General features: G+C 30.4%; 3 protein-coding genes across 3 annotated transcripts; 2 read left to right on the forward strand and 1 right to left on the reverse strand.

Moving 5' to 3' along the window:
* Positions 1–131: 131 nt before the first annotated feature.
* LOC141448133 (uncharacterized) lies at positions 132–1,131 on the reverse strand. Its single transcript, XM_074116248.1, has 2 exons — positions 1,004–1,131; positions 132–912 (listed from the first exon to the last, which is right to left on the reverse strand). The coding sequence occupies exon 2, from the start codon at positions 856–858 to the stop codon at positions 409–411; it is 450 nt and encodes a 149-aa protein (XP_073972349.1). The 5' UTR covers positions 859–912; positions 1,004–1,131; the 3' UTR covers positions 132–408.
* An 860-nt stretch (positions 1,132–1,991) lies between these two features.
* LOC141448116 (uncharacterized) lies at positions 1,992–11,765 on the forward strand. Its single transcript, XM_074116221.1, has 8 exons — positions 1,992–2,197; positions 2,393–2,579; positions 3,497–3,680; positions 4,422–4,617; positions 4,700–5,145; positions 6,373–6,568; positions 6,725–6,843; positions 8,479–11,765. Exons 2-8 carry the CDS (start codon positions 2,399–2,401, stop codon positions 8,738–8,740), a joined length of 1,584 nt encoding a protein of 527 aa, XP_073972322.1. The 5' UTR covers positions 1,992–2,197; positions 2,393–2,398; the 3' UTR covers positions 8,741–11,765.
* A 4,349-nt stretch (positions 11,766–16,114) lies between these two features.
* Positions 16,115–19,210, forward strand: HINT1 (histidine triad nucleotide binding protein 1). Its single transcript, XM_074116249.1, has 3 exons — positions 16,115–16,412; positions 16,535–16,639; positions 18,798–19,210. Exons 1-3 carry the CDS (start codon positions 16,236–16,238, stop codon positions 18,960–18,962), a joined length of 447 nt encoding a protein of 148 aa, XP_073972350.1. The 5' UTR covers positions 16,115–16,235; the 3' UTR covers positions 18,963–19,210.
* The last annotated feature ends 622 nt before the right edge of the window (positions 19,211–19,832 follow it).

The following is a 19,832-nucleotide window of genomic DNA, read 5'->3' on the forward strand; positions in this document are numbered from 1 at the left end:
GTCTTGAGAGTACAGCTAATGTAAATGTATATAAGAGAAAGTATATATACAATTACAGTTTTTATATTTACAATTTTTCATGGATTCTACTTCTAGGAAGTAATGGTAAATACAAAATGAATGACACAATATAAAAATCATCCTTCACTTTATTATTATTAAGTTTGTATGTAATACGTGACATGTAATATGTTACTTTAAATAATCAATACAACAAATTCGCTTCCAAAAAAGTACTTCAAATAAATCGTTCCAGCAGTTGCAGAGCCTCTTGAGTACAGTTATAAAAGCGTAATTGAAAAAGAAAACTATTAAAATAAATGTTATATACTTCACTTATGTAAAAAAAAAACTGCCCCTTACAAAACAAAATACATTCCAAGTTTTTAAATTTTTTTTTTATAGACCTCAGTCGTTTTTGTCACAATCACGACTAATGTGGCCTGCTTTTCCACAAGTATAACAAGATCTTACCCCCTCTGGACAATCTCGTGCCATGTGTCCTGGTTTATTGCAGGTATAACACGGGCCACTGCTGTAGCCTCCTCGAGAGTTCTCCCTTTGTTCAGGGCACTCACGAGCTATGTGGCCAGTCTTGTTGCAGTTATAGCATGAAGGCTCATCAGCACTTTGCTGGCAATCTTTAGCGATATGACCAACGTTGTTACATCTGTAACACCTGTCCTGGTCCTCTTTGCATTCTCTGGCGAAATGGCCAAAACGGTTGCACTTGTAGCATTTTTCACGGCCACGATATCCGCCGCCTCCTCCTCCACCGCTTCCACGATCACCACCTTGAGGGCACTCACGAGCAAAATGCCCGGACCGGTTACATCTATAGCATGTAACAGAATTCATCGTACCTAAGGTACCCAACGCTCCAGGCTTCACTGTGCCTCTAGCTTTGTGCACCTAAAAAATATGATTTTATTGTATACTAAATACCTAAAAGTAACGATAACATAATTCCGCATAACGATTTAATCAAAAAAAGTGTACTTACTTAATTAAAAGAAGCAGAATAAGTTCACTCCACGTGCACCAAATGCGTTGTAAGGGGGCGAAGGATGCTGCGGTGGCCTGTTTCTTAAATGCGCCATTCTTCACTGCTACTAAAATATAAACATGCAATTGTTTTTTTTTAAATAAATTGTAAACATTTGGAACTATTATGACAAAATAAATAATTCATTAATTGATTTAAAGTAAAATATTTATTAAAAACAATTGAAATACATTTTAATTTGTTTTATGTAAATGAGTATTTTCTCAGATCATATAACCCGCTTATTTGAATTTTAAATTCGCATATCCTTAAGAGGGCCTTTGATAGTTTTTTATTTATTTTAAAAAATAAAAACAGCAGTAAAATTTGTTTGAAAAGTTGTAGTTTTTTAAAAAAATTATGTACAAGTTGCAAATGAAGATATCTTTTGTTATTTACGCAGTAAAAAGTTATTTCTATTGAAAAAAACATGCCCGCCCAATGTTTCGTTCAAACAATTTGCTTACATTATCTTATTTTAACTAGTGACTTTTTGTAGCAAAGTCTTTGTATTTTAGCATAATTTATAACACATTATAATTTAAATATTTATTATTTCTATTTGGAATAAAGATTGTTTCTACGTTTCTTTTTGAGTCTTATTTCTAACAGTTAAATAACCAATCGGCCGTGTAGCACAGTTTTTATTAGTAAGTGTCCACAATGTATTAAAATTGGATTTGTCATTGTTATTATATAATTAGGAAAAGTTAATTTGGATTTTAATTAATTGATCAAGGTTATTTTTAGGTGTTTAATATTATTTTCAAAAGGTTTCTCATTCTGTTACATTCTTTTAATTAAATGCAATAATGAAATGAAATTGATAGCTTTTTATAACAGTATAAGAAAAACTATAAATTAAATTAATTTATCTTAGTTTTGCGTATGTTGTTAAGGTTAACCTAAAAAATTCGCTGTAATCACAAAAGCCTTGACATGGCGCCTAAAAACACTCCCACCTCCCTTACTTTATAAGCTTTATTTTGGTTTGGTGCGTTTATGGGTGTGTTTGTCAAAGTAAGGGCTCTTGTGATTTTTTTTTCTTATAATTTCCACTAAGCTAGTGATACAGCACAATCCGGCAATAAACCAGTATTGACAGTTTGTTTACGCTATACATTTATTTGATTTTACTGCAATTAAACAGAGGTTAGTGATCATTTTGACAAGATACTACTTTTGCGTAGCCATTGATGATTGTAGTGACAAAAAAATTTAATTTTATATTTAACTTATGATTTCTTATAGTACGATTAATGACGTTCTAAATTATTGTAAGGTCATGCTTAATTAAATTAATGTTTTGTCAATGAAAAACTTATTTTTTTTTTTTACTTTTTTAAGGATGGGATGAACAGAAAACATAAAAGGAAACAAATTTTGTTTACTCGTTCGGAACACTTAGAAGAAGAAGGAAGCACTATGAGTTCCGGTTACGATCCATTTATGTGTGCTGGACCTGATAAGAATGAATTCTTAACTGAAGAACCTTTAATCAGTCCAACAGAATGGGGAATGGAAAGCATTTCAGGTAATGATAATTAAATTCTTAACTTAGTAATCACAGGAAGGTGTTGATTCTAAAATTAATTCCATTACCTTTATTACTAATCATAATCTGATTATCAGATTTTATTTTAAACTAATTGGCGAAATGTTTAAATCAAGATTGAAACAAGAATTGGGTAATGTTCTCTATGGCATCTCAATCAGAGTGGTATCTACAAATACTATGTCATCAATCGTCTAGTCTTTTTTCTAATTTTCCAATTATGTTGTCAGTAGAAACGTTCATTTCACTGAAGTTACAAGTTAGAATCTTCTTTTAGTTCTGTTCTTAAATCTCTAAACAGATATTTCCTTTGTAAACTTAAAATCTTGAAACTTACGAGTAGTAAGAGAAGTAGAATTCACATTTATAAAGAAAAGAAATCTTAAACATGAATTCTTGTGACCAACTTTTTCTATTGGTAATAGAATATGATAACCACTTTGGCGGAGGTTGTACAAATATTTCTAATTGTTGGATGTAGTATACTGGGCAATATCCATACATTTTATCCATTATAGCATGCTGTTTTCTTAATTGTAATTGGTTTCAGATTTTGGCTCATAAAATTTATAAAGATGTTTTAACAGCTAATTTTTAAATTTCCGTCATATTGTTTTCTGTATATTAATGATTAATCTTTTTTGTTCGCTCTCTTTCTTCCTGCCTTTAATCTTTATAAAACATAGCTGCTTTCTATCTCTAACTTGGAAGCTAGTGACGGTGGTAGTGCCTGAATAGTTTTTACAATGAATTAATACTTATTGTGCAATAAGGCATAGTTTTTAATAATTTGCTATTTTGTTCTATCTGTAGATATTTACAATTTATACTTATATTTCTACGTTTTTTTTTTCCAACTGTTTAAATTATTTATTATTTTGATTTTTATCTTACAGATACATCACTTTTACCAATTGACCGTAGCGCTGCTTCATCTCTTGACCTATGCCCCACCAGTGATCTGTACGCAGATGAATGTATTGACGTGAATGCCATTTTAGAAATGGATTTAAGTGATCCAGTGTCGCTTTGTCTAGAAGATCCCGCCCAGGAAAATCAGGAAGTTTTCCAAGATGTCAAGTACGTTCTTCTTTTCATGCAGGCATGCTATGATCAATTATCAGAGTTTCTGAAAGTTGTTTGTTAAATATTAAATAAAAACTAATTTATGGTTGTATGGATAGAAAAAGTATATTAGTAATAAGTTAGCTACTAATGATTTTTAACTTTACAGAAAGTATAGTTAGCGTGCTTTTTACGATTTAGTCAAAAAATCGTTTTACTGGAAACCATTTTACGAGATTGATTTTCATTTGTTGAGTTTATCGAAAACCTCTCCAGTGTTTTTTTTAAACTTTAATGAAAAACTGGTTTTTAAACATTTGAAAAATTTCTCTATGTCCAATGATAGTACCTAAGCGAAATATGAAGTGGTATTTTTTGCCTTTTTTTTTTATATATATAGACAGAAAGAGAAAACAATTTGTTAAAAACAAAAAACGAGTTAAGGAGTAATTTTTTGATTCGCCAGTCAATTTTCCAGAAAATTTGAAAGTGGCCTTTTTGCTAAAAACGGTTGCTCTGGTCTGCTTCCCGGAAAAAGCTGCTATTTATGTTTGCTTGGTGTGTAAAGAATCGTTTCGGTTGTTGCAAATTTGTGAAATATCTTTTCAAATGGTATCTGATGCATTTGATGTTAATTAACAAACTATAGTAATTAAATTTCTTTGTTTTTTTAATTACATTAATAATAATTATGTGTAATGTTGGAAACCTCTCATCTAAAGTGTTGTAATTTTTAAAATTAATTTTTAATTTCAGATACACAAGCACACCTAAATCTCGTGGATTAAACACAACCAGTAGTAGCCTAACTGATTCAAGTAGAAAACGTCCTCGTTTTCATGTTCTTCACGATATCACTGATTCAATCAATTGTTCAAATAATGAATCATTTATAAATATTAACCACGTATTGGATACTACACCTCCACAAATTTTATATAACGATTCTGAGGTGATTGTTTCAAGAAATTTCTATATTAAACGCTTCTCCTATTATTTATGTATAACTTTTTTTTTTTTAATTTTTGTTTTAGGCATATAAATTACCTGGAATCTGTACCCCACCTCCTTCATTTTCAAAAAAATCTGAGAAGCTAAGTCCAAACCTTTGCGCAAGTGGCCGAAAAGTGAGTATCATAAGAAAGAAGCTTCCATTACGGACGCCAGATCCTCCTATAACGCCTGATTTCACAACTACATCATCATTTGCATTCACGTCAACTTCACTTAACGAAGAAGTACCTAAGCCGTCTCAGAAATCTGAATCTCTAGCAACGCTATCTAAATCTCCACCTCTTCGAAAGAAAACAGACGAAGAACAACTTACATACTATAGCGGTATTAACTGCTATGATTTGTGCATTGCCTTGTTGAAACATATCAAACTGGCGCCTTCATCACATCTGTCAACATTTAAAATGCAGATGATTATGTTGATGAAATTACGATTGGATCTGCAATGGAAGGATATTGCTTTCAGGTGATATATATTTTTTTAATTATTGATTCCTATTTCCTCTCGTGGAGATTGTGTTTCGAATTTTCTGTATGTAGTTTTGAGATTTCCTAAAAATTCAAATTGACCTGTCTCGGGTTCTGTAGCTGCTGTGGAGCTATTTCCAGAAAAAAATTCAGAGAGATGTAATTAATTTATTGTAACTAAAGACTTAATTCCACCTATGTACCAATAATTCCATTGTCAATATCTCTTTGGTACTAACAAGGTTCTTTGGAGGCAACAAACTTAATTATTGCTCATTAACCTTCTTTACCATGGCGAATGTTCAAAGGTCGTGGGACAAATGAAAGGGTTCTTCGAAGGGTAGAGGTCTTGGTTGTAATGTGAACAGAGTGAAGAATTTTAAACTTTACTAATTATTTGAATCAGTCTAATAAGGTCTTAGGTCTTGTAATATCATTCTGCTGAAGAACTCTTATTCTATTTACTAAACAGGGGATACTTAGTGCTTCATAGACTATACAATAGTGCCGAAAAGGGTTGTTATCAAAAACATCCGAACGGAAACTAACTCGAAATATACTAATCCTTTAAAATTCGAGCACTAAATGAAATAAAAAAAAACGCAAAGGTTACTTATTACACTGTAGTATTGTTACATGTGAAGATAAGTTTTCTGTTTGTAATTTTGGTAAATTTGGTTTCTTAAGGAATCTAAATTGGGAATTTACAGTTTGTTTTCAAACATTGTTTCTCATATATTACTGTCCCAAATTTAAAAAACAAAAAATCACTTGATTTCTCCGCTAAATGATAATTTACAGAATGTTCTTGCACAGTGTCATAGAGTTCGCACAATTTACCCGTAACCTGATTTTAATCTATAGCATACAGGTTTTTTTCACTCTTCTTACTGTAAACAAGTTTGTTTACAGAATCATAGAAGTAAAGTTCTATGTATTAAACTAATGGATCAACCTCTGATAATGGATGAAAATCCAAAAGAAGAAAAATAATTTGCGTTCTAAAACGAATCAAAACAGCGTTGTTATGCAGTTCTGTGCCTTACTATATTTTTTAATATCTCCCAGCATGTTTTTTTTATTCTGTATTTTATGAAGTTCACAAATTATAGCGAGAGAGAGAACTCATATTACTTGTAAAGGTTAGAATTCGCTACTGATACAGCCATCTCAGATAATGTAACCACGCTAATGTTGTAAATAGTTTATTTTTGTTTTTTTTCAGATACGAATCTCGTGAACAAATAGTTAAGAGGGTTTTTTACAAAACTTTAGATGTATTTAGTGAGTGTTTGGTCGAATTACTTCCTTGGCAACTTAATAAAAGAAATGCAAGAAAAAATTGTAAAGCATATTTAATTTATACATTACGCAAACATGATTATCAAGTAGTGCTTATTATTGGGGATAACAGAAAACCGGTTAGTTTAATTTATTGATGAAATTTTGTAGGATATAATAGTCTTTTTATTTTTTATTTTATTGACAAATCTTTGAATAGATCATTCATTTAAGATAGCATACATCATTGATTTTGATGTCTGGATGCAATCACCTCTTACATTTTATGTTTTTAGGTGAATTTTGTTTCGGCCAGATATTTAAAAGATGAAGATCCTTTAGCTATCGTGCTAAATGAATGCAGTGCTCATCTTGTAAAAGGAGATATGTTCTGCTTAGATGATACGTTCCTCAGGTAAATTATTCTTATTTTCTGAATGCAGATAGTATCGTGGTATTTATTGGTGTAATTCTGTGATGTTAATGGAGGGATTTTGATGCTCTTTTCCAAGCCATCCACAACCAGTTTTCAGTCTTGTAAACTGCTAGATTAGATTAAATTCCGAGATGGAATACGTGCAATACATCAAACTACAGCTATAAACCTTCTTGTATGTTCTTTTAGAGAAACTTCACTTCTCGATAGATCCAGTTTTTCCGCGGCCAGTTACCGACCATAATAACTTTTACCATAATAACGACCTGAAAAGCTATTTGCTTGAACAGGCAAATTTTACTGGAATAGAGATTTGTTCGCCACTTGCTAGTCTTCTCCGAACGGTCTCCGAGGACCATAGATAAACAAAGCTGCTTCCTCTGGTAAAAAAAAAAAAAAAAAAGCCACCAGACATGCCACTAGGTCACCTAAAAGGGATCACCCTACTTCGTATAACAAGGACCGACCAAGAGAGACAAAACTCTACTCCAACATTAACCCAAACTTAGGTATTAAGTGACCCAAACTAGACCCTGCTTGCAGGAAGCCATGAACTCCGCCGCAGCAAAGAAATGAAGGGAAACGTTTGAGTCATAGAGATTTGTGAAAATACCAAGTTTTATTGTAAAACCTAGTTTCAGGTTTTTTACAACTCAGTTTTCCCCAATTTCTATTTTAATAACTTTTACCATAATAACGACCTGAAAAAATCACTTGCTATATAGATTTATATATTTTTTTTAACATTTATTTATTTATTGTATTAGACATTAAGTCGTTACAATGGAATTGTGTTTACAAACAAAAACATAAAATAAAAGTACACTTTTAACTTAAACATATAAAGTATAACTAAAAATCGTTCTTTAAGAAATAAAATACTTAATATAAAAAACAAACCAAAAAAATAAAATAAAAGTAATACATTTTGCAATAACCATATTTATTTATTTATTTATTTTTTAAATTATATTTTTAATAACAAAAAAAAACGCACAACTACTAATAATGAATACACTACTAAAATATAAATAAAATAAACAAAAATATAAGGTTAAGAAATAGAAAATAATAATAGAAATTCTCTTAATTTTAGGGAAAAATTCATGTATTTGTACAACAGGAAAAGGCTTTCTTTGTTCTGATTCGTAACTACTCTCTAGATTTATATAGACTCCAAGATTTAAAGTAAAAATTTCTAAGTTATTATTTCTTTATTTTGATAAATTTGATATTGACTTTAGATATCACCAAAATTGGAGTCTGAAAGTAAGGTGTGAGTACTTAGTAGGTTATGGCTTCCTTGCAGTTGTAATTGATTAATGAAGCGTCTTAGATGTACGTAATTGGTCTCAAATGAAAAACAATTCTGTATTTAATATGAAAAATAGTGTTTTTTATTAATTATAATTATATATGTGAATTTGGCAAATTTGTATAGTACTTTTTAAAAATAGTTACCTCTTAAAGTGTCATGAAACGTTCGAAAATCGATTACCATAATATTAAAGGCCAAATTGAGTCGGCTAGTTGTACAATATTAACCATTTCTGAATCTTACAGTTCTATATTTAAATTATTAATAATATTTACTGTTTTTTCTCCACAATACAGGGTTGAGGAACATGGAGGTCGCTGGTGTTTCTTACAAAAGAATAATCTACCTCGCCTGCCAAGTATGAACTATCAACAAGATGTTATCGCACAAATGTTGACACTCTATCCGTTAACATCATTAGAAGAGGACACAGATCTGAGTAAAGTGATGACAGTAGTTGGTGCTCTGATCAATCTAAATCATTTGTCTACGATTTCTATCAGTACGCTTAGAGCTATCTATGAGAGAAGCGTTAGGCTTGCTACAAAAGAAGCATGAAATGAATATATTTTTAGATTTAAGCGTCTTATTTATTTCAAACAAAAAAATTGAAAGATACATCACTTTTTTTTTATTTCAAAGGAATTTATAGTACAAAGAAAATCTGAAAAATGTCTAATACAGCCGGCCATTAATCTACATATTTCTCTAAATTTAAGAATGCTTTAAAAAAAAAATTGAAACTTATGCCTTATTCAGTAAAAATAACAGTATAAAAAACTTTTTTTTAAAAAAGAAGTATGTACTTAAAATTATGGTCAAGTATTTCGTGTAATGAAATCATTATTTCTAAAACTAATTGTGGCATAAACATACACCACATTAAACTTGCGAGACTTTTATTTATCTCAAAACAAATAAAATTCAATTTATATTTTTCTTTAAATTTTTAGGGTGCAATAAATTTCTTCTTAGATTTTTTTTTTTTAAATCTGATTAGCGAGAACAATACCTTTTATTTTGATTGGTTACTTGAATTAATCAATTTAGCTATTTTCAGCAGTAATTGGTGAGGGATCTTTTAAAGCCTGAATAGCTGTTTTTAATCTCGAATATGTTGCGACTTTTTAAGGGAGGGTATATTCTATCTCGAAATCCTGAAAGAATACCTGTAATTCTGGAAAGCATATCGTGAAGCTTAAGAATTCTTTGTTTGAAAAATTAGTATAGCGTGATTTGCAGCTTCTGTTGTAATCTTTCAAGATAATTTTGAAAGTCCTTTTTCAAGATTAGCTTAGAGGCAAATTTGAAGATAGGCATTGCTGCAAGCTCTCTCCCATGCTCCTTGATCATTTCAGCTGTACCATTTCCATCAATATGTTGAGCGTGAAATGCGTTTTTCTATTTTACTATCTTGACATTGGACTAGCATTAGTTTTTTTTTGACAGAATCTTTGGAGTACTTTCTCTGAGCGCCTCGTGTCTCTCGTTAACGTCCTCAACTCTTCTGGAAAACCAACTGAGGACCACAGTCAGAAGGTTTTTAATCAAATAACTGCAATGCCCACATTTAAAATCACTTATATCCATAATTTTGTTTTTTTTTTTTAGCGTGATTGAAGACAAATATAACTGATGGTTAGTATTTAAAAGAAAATTTGTATTCTATTACCTTACCACATTTATTAATGTTTCTTAAGAAAGACTATTGTCTCATTTTCCAATTACCTTAGCTGATCATTTAGTTTCTGAGAAAGAATGAAGTGGAAGCCTAACCTTATAAAAACTGCTCCTGCTCGTTATCTCCAATTTTATTAAAAATAAAACTCTTTTAGTGATTCCCACAGTTTTTCTTATTCTAAGCATGTTTCTCATCATTCTCAAAAAGATTCTTTTTCAGCTCCTGGCACCAGCTTAAGTATATTTGAAGACTGACCTTTGATGCTCATTCAGAAAGGCTAGGTTCTGCTTTCAGCTGCATGTTTCCTTCAATTTCTAGAATTCATTGGAGCATTTTCCCCCCACAATATTTTTTTAGGAAAATCAACATTTCTTACACCTAAATTTTCCTTTTCTAATCTCTACAATGATATGAATTTGACCTAGGTTATTAAAAATTTCTTGTTAGCCCTAATTTTTCACTTGAATATTAAAAATTAGAACTTTTTATTGTTCAGAACAATGTAATGTGGGGTAAATGGGGTTCAGGGTAAAAACTGGGTAATTTATTGTCGTGGCGATTAAGTACGGCTGTCCAGGCTATCCAGAATCAAAATATGGGTTTGTTCAGATTGAATCAGAGCAAATACTACTTAAAGTGTATCTTTATTAAATGTTCATTATTAATTAACAAAATAAATTTCGGAAATCATTTATACGATTGGATAAATATTTTGCTTAAAAATAAAAAAAAAAAAAAACAGACGTTAAATACTAGGTTGATTTCACAATATTGGACATCATCAGTGATTTAATTCTTCTTCAAATGTTTTTATTCATCATTATTCAATAGATTAGTGTAGAGAACTTTGAATTGTGCTTATGAAGTTGCCATCGTACTCCCCATCCAATATAGCTTGTGGTAAACATTGTCAATGAACTTGACAGAAACTTTATGTAAGTAGAAATCAAATTTCTGTACAAAAATTTGAAATCTTTCATTACCATAAAGATGGATGAAAATTTGAAATTGAACAGAATAGAAGAAATCAATCATGTCCTTGGACGGTTAAAATCATTGAAAAGGCATAATGCAAAAGTTTTTAAATGATATAGTCACATTGCTAATATATATATATATATATATTTTTTTTTTCACTTTTAAGATTAATTATTAGTTTGTATTACTTCATTTTTTTTCTCTTCATTTAGGTATGTAATTTTTATCAATTTTTACGCAATTTTTCTTTTAATGTAAATATAAAAAATTAATTTTTAACATTTTTAAATTATTTAAATTAATAACTTTTTTATAACATGACACCGGTGATAGAATTTATCAAAGTATACTAATAATTTTATAATATCGATTCTAATTAATTACTTTTTTTTTTTTTTTTTAACAACATAAATTATTACAAAATAATTTGTAACACACCTCGCAGTTGTCGCAAAATTTTACCAAAATTACTGATTTTTTTTTTAGTAAATTTAAATTATTTTTATTATTTTTCCATGAAGAGTATATATTTTACAATAATAATGATAGAACTAATTTAAATTATATTTTAAAAAAAACTGTTATAGCAATATTTATTTTCTAAATTCTTTTACGGGGACCAAATTTTACACATGGTGCAATGTTACGTTGCAATATATTTATTAAAGAAATATCTATGTATTTCTATAGAAGTCCAGAAATAAAGAAAATATTGACAATACTTTTTATTTATAGAAAATTTATATAAATTAAATTAAGAAACAAAACTAAAAAATCCAGTGTAAATATCTTTACTGTAAATAACATTCAATATTATAAGTTTCTTTATTTTAATTAATTCACAAATTTCTTTATATTCATATATAATATATATATTGTTTTGGCATTTTTAATTCTTAAAAATAAAAGAAACTCAGAGATGAATTTTCTATTTTACTTATTATGCTTTAAAACTACTTTTGACTTGTTATATTTTTTTATACTTTTATATTCATTATATTAAAAGAAAATATTTTTTTGTGATATAAATAGTTTTAATTATTTTTTTTGTTGTTTTCCGTTTGGAGATCAAATAAGGAAGTCCTGAGCTTACTTCCATGTCTTGAGCACTCTGAGGAAGAAAAATTAAGTAATAATAGAAAGTGATAAGAAAAATGAGCAAAGTTCATAACAATAATTTATGACTCTAAAGCTGTATTCAGCTACACATGGAGATGACAACAATTTTCTTGTAATGTTTGGTTAAATTTTGGAAGGTATTTTGGTATCTGTTTCAGAACAAAAAAAAACCTGAGACCGTTTCATTTAGAATAAAGTTCCTAGATAGTTGATGGATCAATTTGCATTGTCCGCATCGCCAGTTGGGTAGAAAAATCAATTACTTTTAAAACCCAAAACGTTTATTTTACTCTTGAGGCCAATATTTTTGTTGATGATCCACAAATATTGTTTTATCAATCAATTCACATTTTTTTAATTAATGAATCTTTACTGCAAACCAGTAAGTAATGCAACAGAGTTCAGTTGTAAGTAATTTCTAACCGCAATAAGGTGTGGAACCGAAGCTCTAGAGTACCTTGCTAATCATCTTTATGGAACCATTAAATGCACAAAAGTAATGCTAAGATTTTCAAATTAAATTTCTTTCTCATTCAAAGTATAGAAGAATAGAATATATTTTATTTTGCCTGTACATATGTTTTACATACAATAGACTCGTCATAATAATCACAATAAACTAGTTATAATGAACTTTGAAATGATCCGTCAAACAATGTCTTTGTACAATTTACTTTAGTTCACTCAACTTTGAAGTGAGTAACAGTCCATCTACTTGACAAGAAGTCCTCTATTTTATAAAACATATTATTCAATAAGAAGTCTTTAATAATTTTCTGAAATTCCTTTTTCTCTGTATTTCTTATTGATTGTGGAATTTTGTTGAACATCCTGGCTGCCATCATGCCTGGCGCCTTGTCAGACCTACACAATCTCCGTCTAGGCAAATGTAAGTCATTTTTGCTTCTTAAATTGTAGGAATGTTCATCACTTCTTAAAACATTTTTCTCGTTGTTCTTTATATGCATTATATTGGCATAAATAAATAACGACGGTAATGTTAATTTTCTATTCTCCTTAAATAGTGGTTTGCAGCTGTCCATTTTTCTACTATGAAACATCATCCGTAAGGCCTTTTTCTACATTTTAAAAATGATTTTTGCATCTGAGGCTGCTCCCCATAGTAGCAGTGCATAACTCAGCTTGGACTGGAACAAGCCGAAATATGCTGTTTTCAGAACATCCAGAGACACCACATCTCTTAGCTTTTTAAATAAGTAAATCAGTCGTGCCAGCTTACCACTCAGCATCTGAATGTGACCTTTCCAGGAAAGATTTGAATCCATAGTAATGCCTAAAAACTTGACAGGTGGGTCATTTTGTTCTTGAATTAGATTAAAAACCTTTGTTGTGGTTTTCCCTTTATTCAAAGATAACTTATTTAGTATTAACCAGTTTTCCAGAAACATCAGACCATTAGAAGTACTTTTTTGAACATTATCATAGATTTTATCTTTTGTAATGAGTGTGGTGTCATCCGCATAAAACAAAAAGTTTCCTGAGGAGCACTCACCAACATCATTGTAATAAATCAAAAACAGAAGCGGCCCCAAAACAGAGCCTTGAGGAACTCCACACTGTACGGTCTTTAATTCCGATGTTTCTCCTAAATGTGACACATATTGCATTCTACCCACCAGATATTGCTTAAAAAATTCCAACTGTCCTCCTTCTATACCGTAGATCTGCAGTTTATTTAACAATATTTCATGTGATACCATATCAAAAGCTTTACTCAAATCACAAAACGTAACCTCACATATTTCTTTATTTTCAAAGGCTTGAAATATTTCTTCAACTAAGGCGCATATGGCGTGCTGAGTCGAACTGTTCGCCCTATAGCCATATTGATTCCTATGAAATAGGCCTAAGGTTTCAAAGTATGAAGACAACTGGTTGGCAACTAGTGATTCCAGTAATTTCGAAATAACTGGTACAATACGCAATTCTGATATTAAAAAAAAATAAATGCTTAAATTTAAATAAGTTAATTGAATATTTTGAAATAGGTATTTTATATTATTCCTAAAGATACCTCCTCAGGTAATGTCAGATAGTAAGATTTTCGAAACATTGGCAAACCTTGTTCACTTGAAAATAAAATCCTATCAATAATTGAGGACATATTATCTGTAAGGGTCCCAGCCTCAAGAGTCACTTAATAATATTCAGAATAATAAATGATAAATTTACATCTGATTAAAATATGTAGATGGTTTTAAACATATTTCGTATTATATAGAATGAGTCGAGTTCTGAGTGCGTAACGAGACAGATGTAAATGAGAAAAATAAAAATAGTGATTTGTGGAAAAAAAAGAGACGACCACGAAAAAATATAATAAGTGTTATTTGTGTATTATTATTAAATAAAAAAATAGACTAGAGACTTTTCCCCTATACAATCTACAATATGTAGGAAAAAATAAGAGTTAAGGTATTACTTTTTATTATTTAATCAATCATCTGTGGTATTGTGTTAAATTTGTTTTAAAACTCAATTGGAAGCGATCACAGTTAATAGTTCAGGTCTCGCCTACAGTAGCAAAAGTTCCAATTATACATTTTAGACAAATTTTTGATGTTCTCGAAAATACGTTATGCACCTTTTTGTTTTTCGTATTCAATATTACTCACGAATGTGAGCAATAATTATTATTATTATTATATCAGTTGATGAATTTGCAAAAGAGAAATGGTATGTCGAACTTAAAATCCTTCAGAAAAAAATTGTAACGAAAATTGAAATTGTAAATAAATTACGGGTCCTAAGATTTTTTATTTTATTGTTCACTAAAGTACAATAATTTCGTTTTACATAGTTAAGAATTTATTAAAATGCAAAAAATTGCTGAACTTCTAAAGCCTCATTTACTAGGTATCTCTTTCTTACTACATATTTCTAGCAACTTGCTACCACGGATCCAGAGGCGAAGAACTAGGACACAACAGGAGAGCTAAAGTCACCTCCCATGAGTTTGGGTATTTCTAAAGTTAATCATATTCTATTGGGATAATTTATTTTACTGAGAATGGGGTGGACATCGACCAGGTCTCTGTCCGAATTTTGAATGCAAATTAGCGGGGCGAGATTCAATCATCATTACTAGGTAATAAATTTGGACTAGATATGGACTGGGTTTTGCTCTCCGAATAATAACCGAACCCTCTTTTTTATCGAACTTGTAAAACCTAGTTGCCCTAATAATTCTAATTTTAACAAAAACTTTTTCTAGCTATTTTAAACATGTGACCGCTGCTTGAATAATTTAAATAGTGCCATCAATTGCATTGCTCTCAAGTAGCGTCGCACGCGTCTTTGCAAAAAAAAAAAGGACATGTTAACTAAACATATGTATAAATAATCAATCAATTCGACAAACTCAAAGAGTGAAATATTGTCAAAATTATTGAAGATTTTCGCATCTTAAGTTTTTTTTTAAATGAGAATAAGACATCTGTTCACCTTTGTAAAAGCAGAAAGTAATAAAAAAAAAATTGATCTTTTTTAACGTGTAGCCATCTTCGGCCAACCAGAAATTCGTGGATTAAGCCCCTTCCAGAATACTGTCATTTTCTCTAATAGCTTACACCCTCTGATAAAAATATTATTTCCTGACGAAAATAGTTTGTGCATATAATAATTTGTTTATTGAAAAATAATTTCGGCGATGACCTAAGCTTGTAATGTATCTTTTAGCCTTTTTTTTTTTTTTTTTTCATTGCCTGACATATTTGTAAAACTATTGACTTTCAAAAAGATTTAAATTAGTGAAAATGTCGAATTATGCAACCAACATTAAAAGAAATTAGTTATTTTTATTTTAGGTTAGTTATAAGCATTAAAGAATATGTAGTAACAAATTATCAGCGAAGTATAGTTCTCTTGAATTTCGTTGGTAGGTAAGATTTTAAATCTATTTAAAATAGGGTAACGACTGTTTTTACATTAGAAGTAAACAACTTTGTGCAGAATGAATAACTAGATGTTAAAAAGTATCTTATGTATGATGATTGTAAAAAAAAAAAAGGAAAATTAATGTACATAATATATTGTTTCATGAACTTCATAGGGGCGAATTTTTTTATAGTTAATTTTTTAAATTTCGTTCGCTGATGATCCCAAATAAAATAAAAGTTCTTTTGGGTATTTACCCTGATAATTTGCTACGTTGGCAATAACTAACTTAAGACTAGAGTAGGATTTTTTTAAAGCTTAGTTTATAACTTAAGTGACTATTGTGAATTTTTATATTAGTAAAAAAACTTAGGCCATATGTTTTCAACGAAAGTTATATGGTTTGGCATTAGAAATCTATCACTTAGTTTCAAGTATTCAAAAATGGCGGATGAAGTAGCAAAAGCTAGGGCTGCTTCTCCTAAAAAAGACACAGTCTTTGGGAAAATTTTAAGAAAGGAAATCTCGGCAGTAATTTTACATGAAGACGAAAAGGTATTTCTACTAATGTTGAGAATAATTTCTCAACGAAGAAGGTTAAAAAAAAAAAAAATCGAAGTACAACAAAAGATGTCCAATCCTTGCATTGAAATTTAGTATTCTTATTTTTTCTATAGTGCATTGCCTTCGAAGATGGAAATCCACAAGCTCCAATTCATTTTCTTGTTATCCCACGGAAACCTATACCTTCACTGTTTGAAGCCGAGGAAGAAGATACTGAGGTTAGTAAAAAGACGTTATCATATTAAAAGAATAGACTTTACTTTAACTTCATTAAAATACATGTGAATGCTTAGTAAAAATGTTATCGCATTTTTACTATTTTGGTGAATGACTTAAAAGCATGGGGCAATAATTATTACCCTTAAACTTGAGTACTTGAACAGGCACACTTAGTACTTGACCGGCAAATTGGATTTGTTTTAATCTAGTGACAAGAGGGGGGAAAAAAATGTATTTGGAGACTTTTTGAATTTTTGTATTTACGGCAACATCGGTTTGGAAGTTCATGTACTTCTGAGTTTTGATAGAATTCCAAGATTTTGTTCGTTGTCACCCGTCCATGTACTACTGAGGTACTCCAGAGAAAAATAAGTGTTGAAAGGTAAATCACGTACATGAATATTAGGAGTGAAGATTAGCATAAAAAAAATCTGACCAATATATTTCCACCTCTTTTGACTTACATGTCAAAAAAGGATTTAGCCCTTAAGTTATTCCAGGAACTTTTCTCCACAGTTTGATGTCATTAATATTGTTGGTGAAGTATACTTTGATAGTACGTTAATGAAAATACTTTTTCAGAGATTTTGATGTAACTTGCTTGTATTTTAATACCTATTATTCATTTTCTGAGAAAACTTCTTTGGAAGAATCAGACCTCTTGGTGGAAAATTTCCACATTTACTTATAGTGGCCGCGGTCAAATTTTGAGATATCTTTTTGTGAGGCATAATTTTCTTTACACATTTAAACTGTCTGGTAGACTATTGTGTAAGGGTTGATCGTAAAAAAAGCACGAAAAAGCGTAACACGTTAAATAACACCCAACTTGACAATTTTTTTTCTCTTTTACTATAAAAAATAATATTATAACATCATTAAAAGTTTCCACTCCTTGTTCGCCAAAAACCTGTCAAGACCAAGTAGCCTATAGGACCTAGTGCGAATAAGTTTATTTAACTCATAAATACTAAACGATCCTTTGTGTGGAGGCTGCAATTTATCTGCATGTAAGATTATATCGCTCGAACGGGCCTGACACAATCGGATAGCCCATGAAAGCAAAAGCTAGTATCATTACCCACTCTAATTGGTTATGATATGTGCCTCAGTATTGCTGGAAATTGCTGTCTTAGGAGGCATTTAAAAAAACCACATGGTAAGATTGTAAACTAAATGTGAGAATCGTTTTCATTAGCCATTACAAGTACGTATCAAGTTTTAATAGACCCTCTTGAGTATCAGTCTACCGGCCATATAGCGAGAATGGATGCTGACGAAATTCCCTCCAAACTTCTACGCGAGACACCAGACAGGAAACGAAGAATTGAAAGGCCCAGATTAACGATGGCAGGACGGTGTGGCTCAAGATGCTATGAGCATCCTTCGAGTTCGTAACTGGATGGCGCGGTTGCTAAAGATAGGGATGACTGGCGGAAGCATATTGAGGAGGCCAAGTCCCACATCACTGGGTTGTAGCGCCATGAAAGAAGAAGAAGAGTATCAGTCTATTAAGAGGTACTTAACGCAGGGCAACTTACCACTTTCTTTTCCATAGCGATCTCTTCTTCCATATCAAAGCAGATTTTTATTGAGGATTTTTAAAGGAAAATGAACGCTGGTACTTGCTAGTGCTTATCCTGGTATGTAAATGTAACTCCTTACTCTGTATATTCGTTTATTTTATTCCTTTTCATGAAGTTTTACATACATAATAGCGCTATTATTCTCACAGTAGCCAATATAGTACTACTCGCTTCGAGGAAATCGGTTAGTTAGGATAAGAACGTTTTTGTTGGTGATTTATATCTGAAGAGTAAGTGACTGATGTCACTACCCTTCCCTTATTCACCACAGTAACACTTACATCAATTTTATGTAATTTAAATGCTATTAGTGAAATATAGTTGTAAAACTTAAGCCTCATTATTCTGCACTAGGACAACTTTATCTACCCAATACCTACAACAAAAATTTGGCAGATGGCAATTTATATTCATATATTTGGTTATTTTTGTAGTATATTTAAGTTTTGCCGATCTTTACTTCATTATTTTAAATATTCTATAAGAGAAATCGGGTTTTTATGAAATAATCTATGTATATCATTTATATCAACTAATATTTTGTCATATTTCTCATAATTTTTTTATATAGTTGCTGGGTCATTTGTTGATGACCGCCAAAATTGTTGCAAAAAAACGTGGACTCGATAATGGCTACAGACTGGTAGTGAACACTGGTAAAGATGGAGCACAGTCGGTCTATCATCTACACATCCATGTTCTTGGAGGCAGACAGATGCGTTGGCCTCCTGGATAAAAGAGTGGAAATATTACCAATATTGTTTCTGGAGTGGAAGATTAAATACTTTAATTTAGACGATCCTTGTTAATTAAATATAAAATTCAAATGTTACACAAATAAAAATATGCCATATAAAGTTTATTTACAGGTTGACCAAAAAATCCTTAAGTAATATTTTTATCTCTTCTTCTATCTTAATAATTTCTGGTCATATAAAGAACGAATCAAGCTGTCACACAGTTTTATAATAATAAATTTATAATTTTCAAAGAAGGAATTAATACACAGTTTCTGTTTTCACATAAAATAAAAAATTTTACATTACAATGTAGTACTTGTTATTTGTAATATGTATTGTAATATTTAATTCTTGCATTAAATGGACAACCATTGGAGGAATCATTTAAATATATTGGTTATTCAAAAAACGGCCTCAAAACTGTTAGCCTACAGCAAAATAACTTGTGAAAATGTCTATAAAGACAGATTGGAACAAAAAAATTAAATAAAAGTATAAATGGATTTATATTCAGTCTTACATTAATTAATTAGTGTAGAATATCGTTTTTAATGACTGAATCATTGATCCAAAATTAAGAGAAATTATTGCTAGATTCAGTCGTTATCTTCTAAGGTTTTGCCAATCTTGATACTTAACCAATTAACAGTAAAGCATATCTTTCCTATAGGATGAAACTTAACAGTTCTTTAGGGTCTACTCTAGGAATCTGATTCTTCCCATTATAGTTACCCAGATTACTTAGCTTTTCCGAGTGATTGAGACTTATTATCAAGGTGATCCTAAAAATAATCTATGAAATAGGAGCACAGTGCTTTAACGGCAGCGAGGCTATTCTGGATCACGTAATTCTTATCGAAAACAAA

The sequence above is a fragment of the Rhodnius prolixus genome, unplaced genomic scaffold (assembly GCF_049639745.1).
Source record: "Rhodnius prolixus isolate KJV_2025 unplaced genomic scaffold, Rpr scaffold_13, whole genome shotgun sequence".
NCBI classification, from domain to species: domain Eukaryota; kingdom Metazoa; phylum Arthropoda; class Insecta; order Hemiptera; family Reduviidae; genus Rhodnius; species Rhodnius prolixus.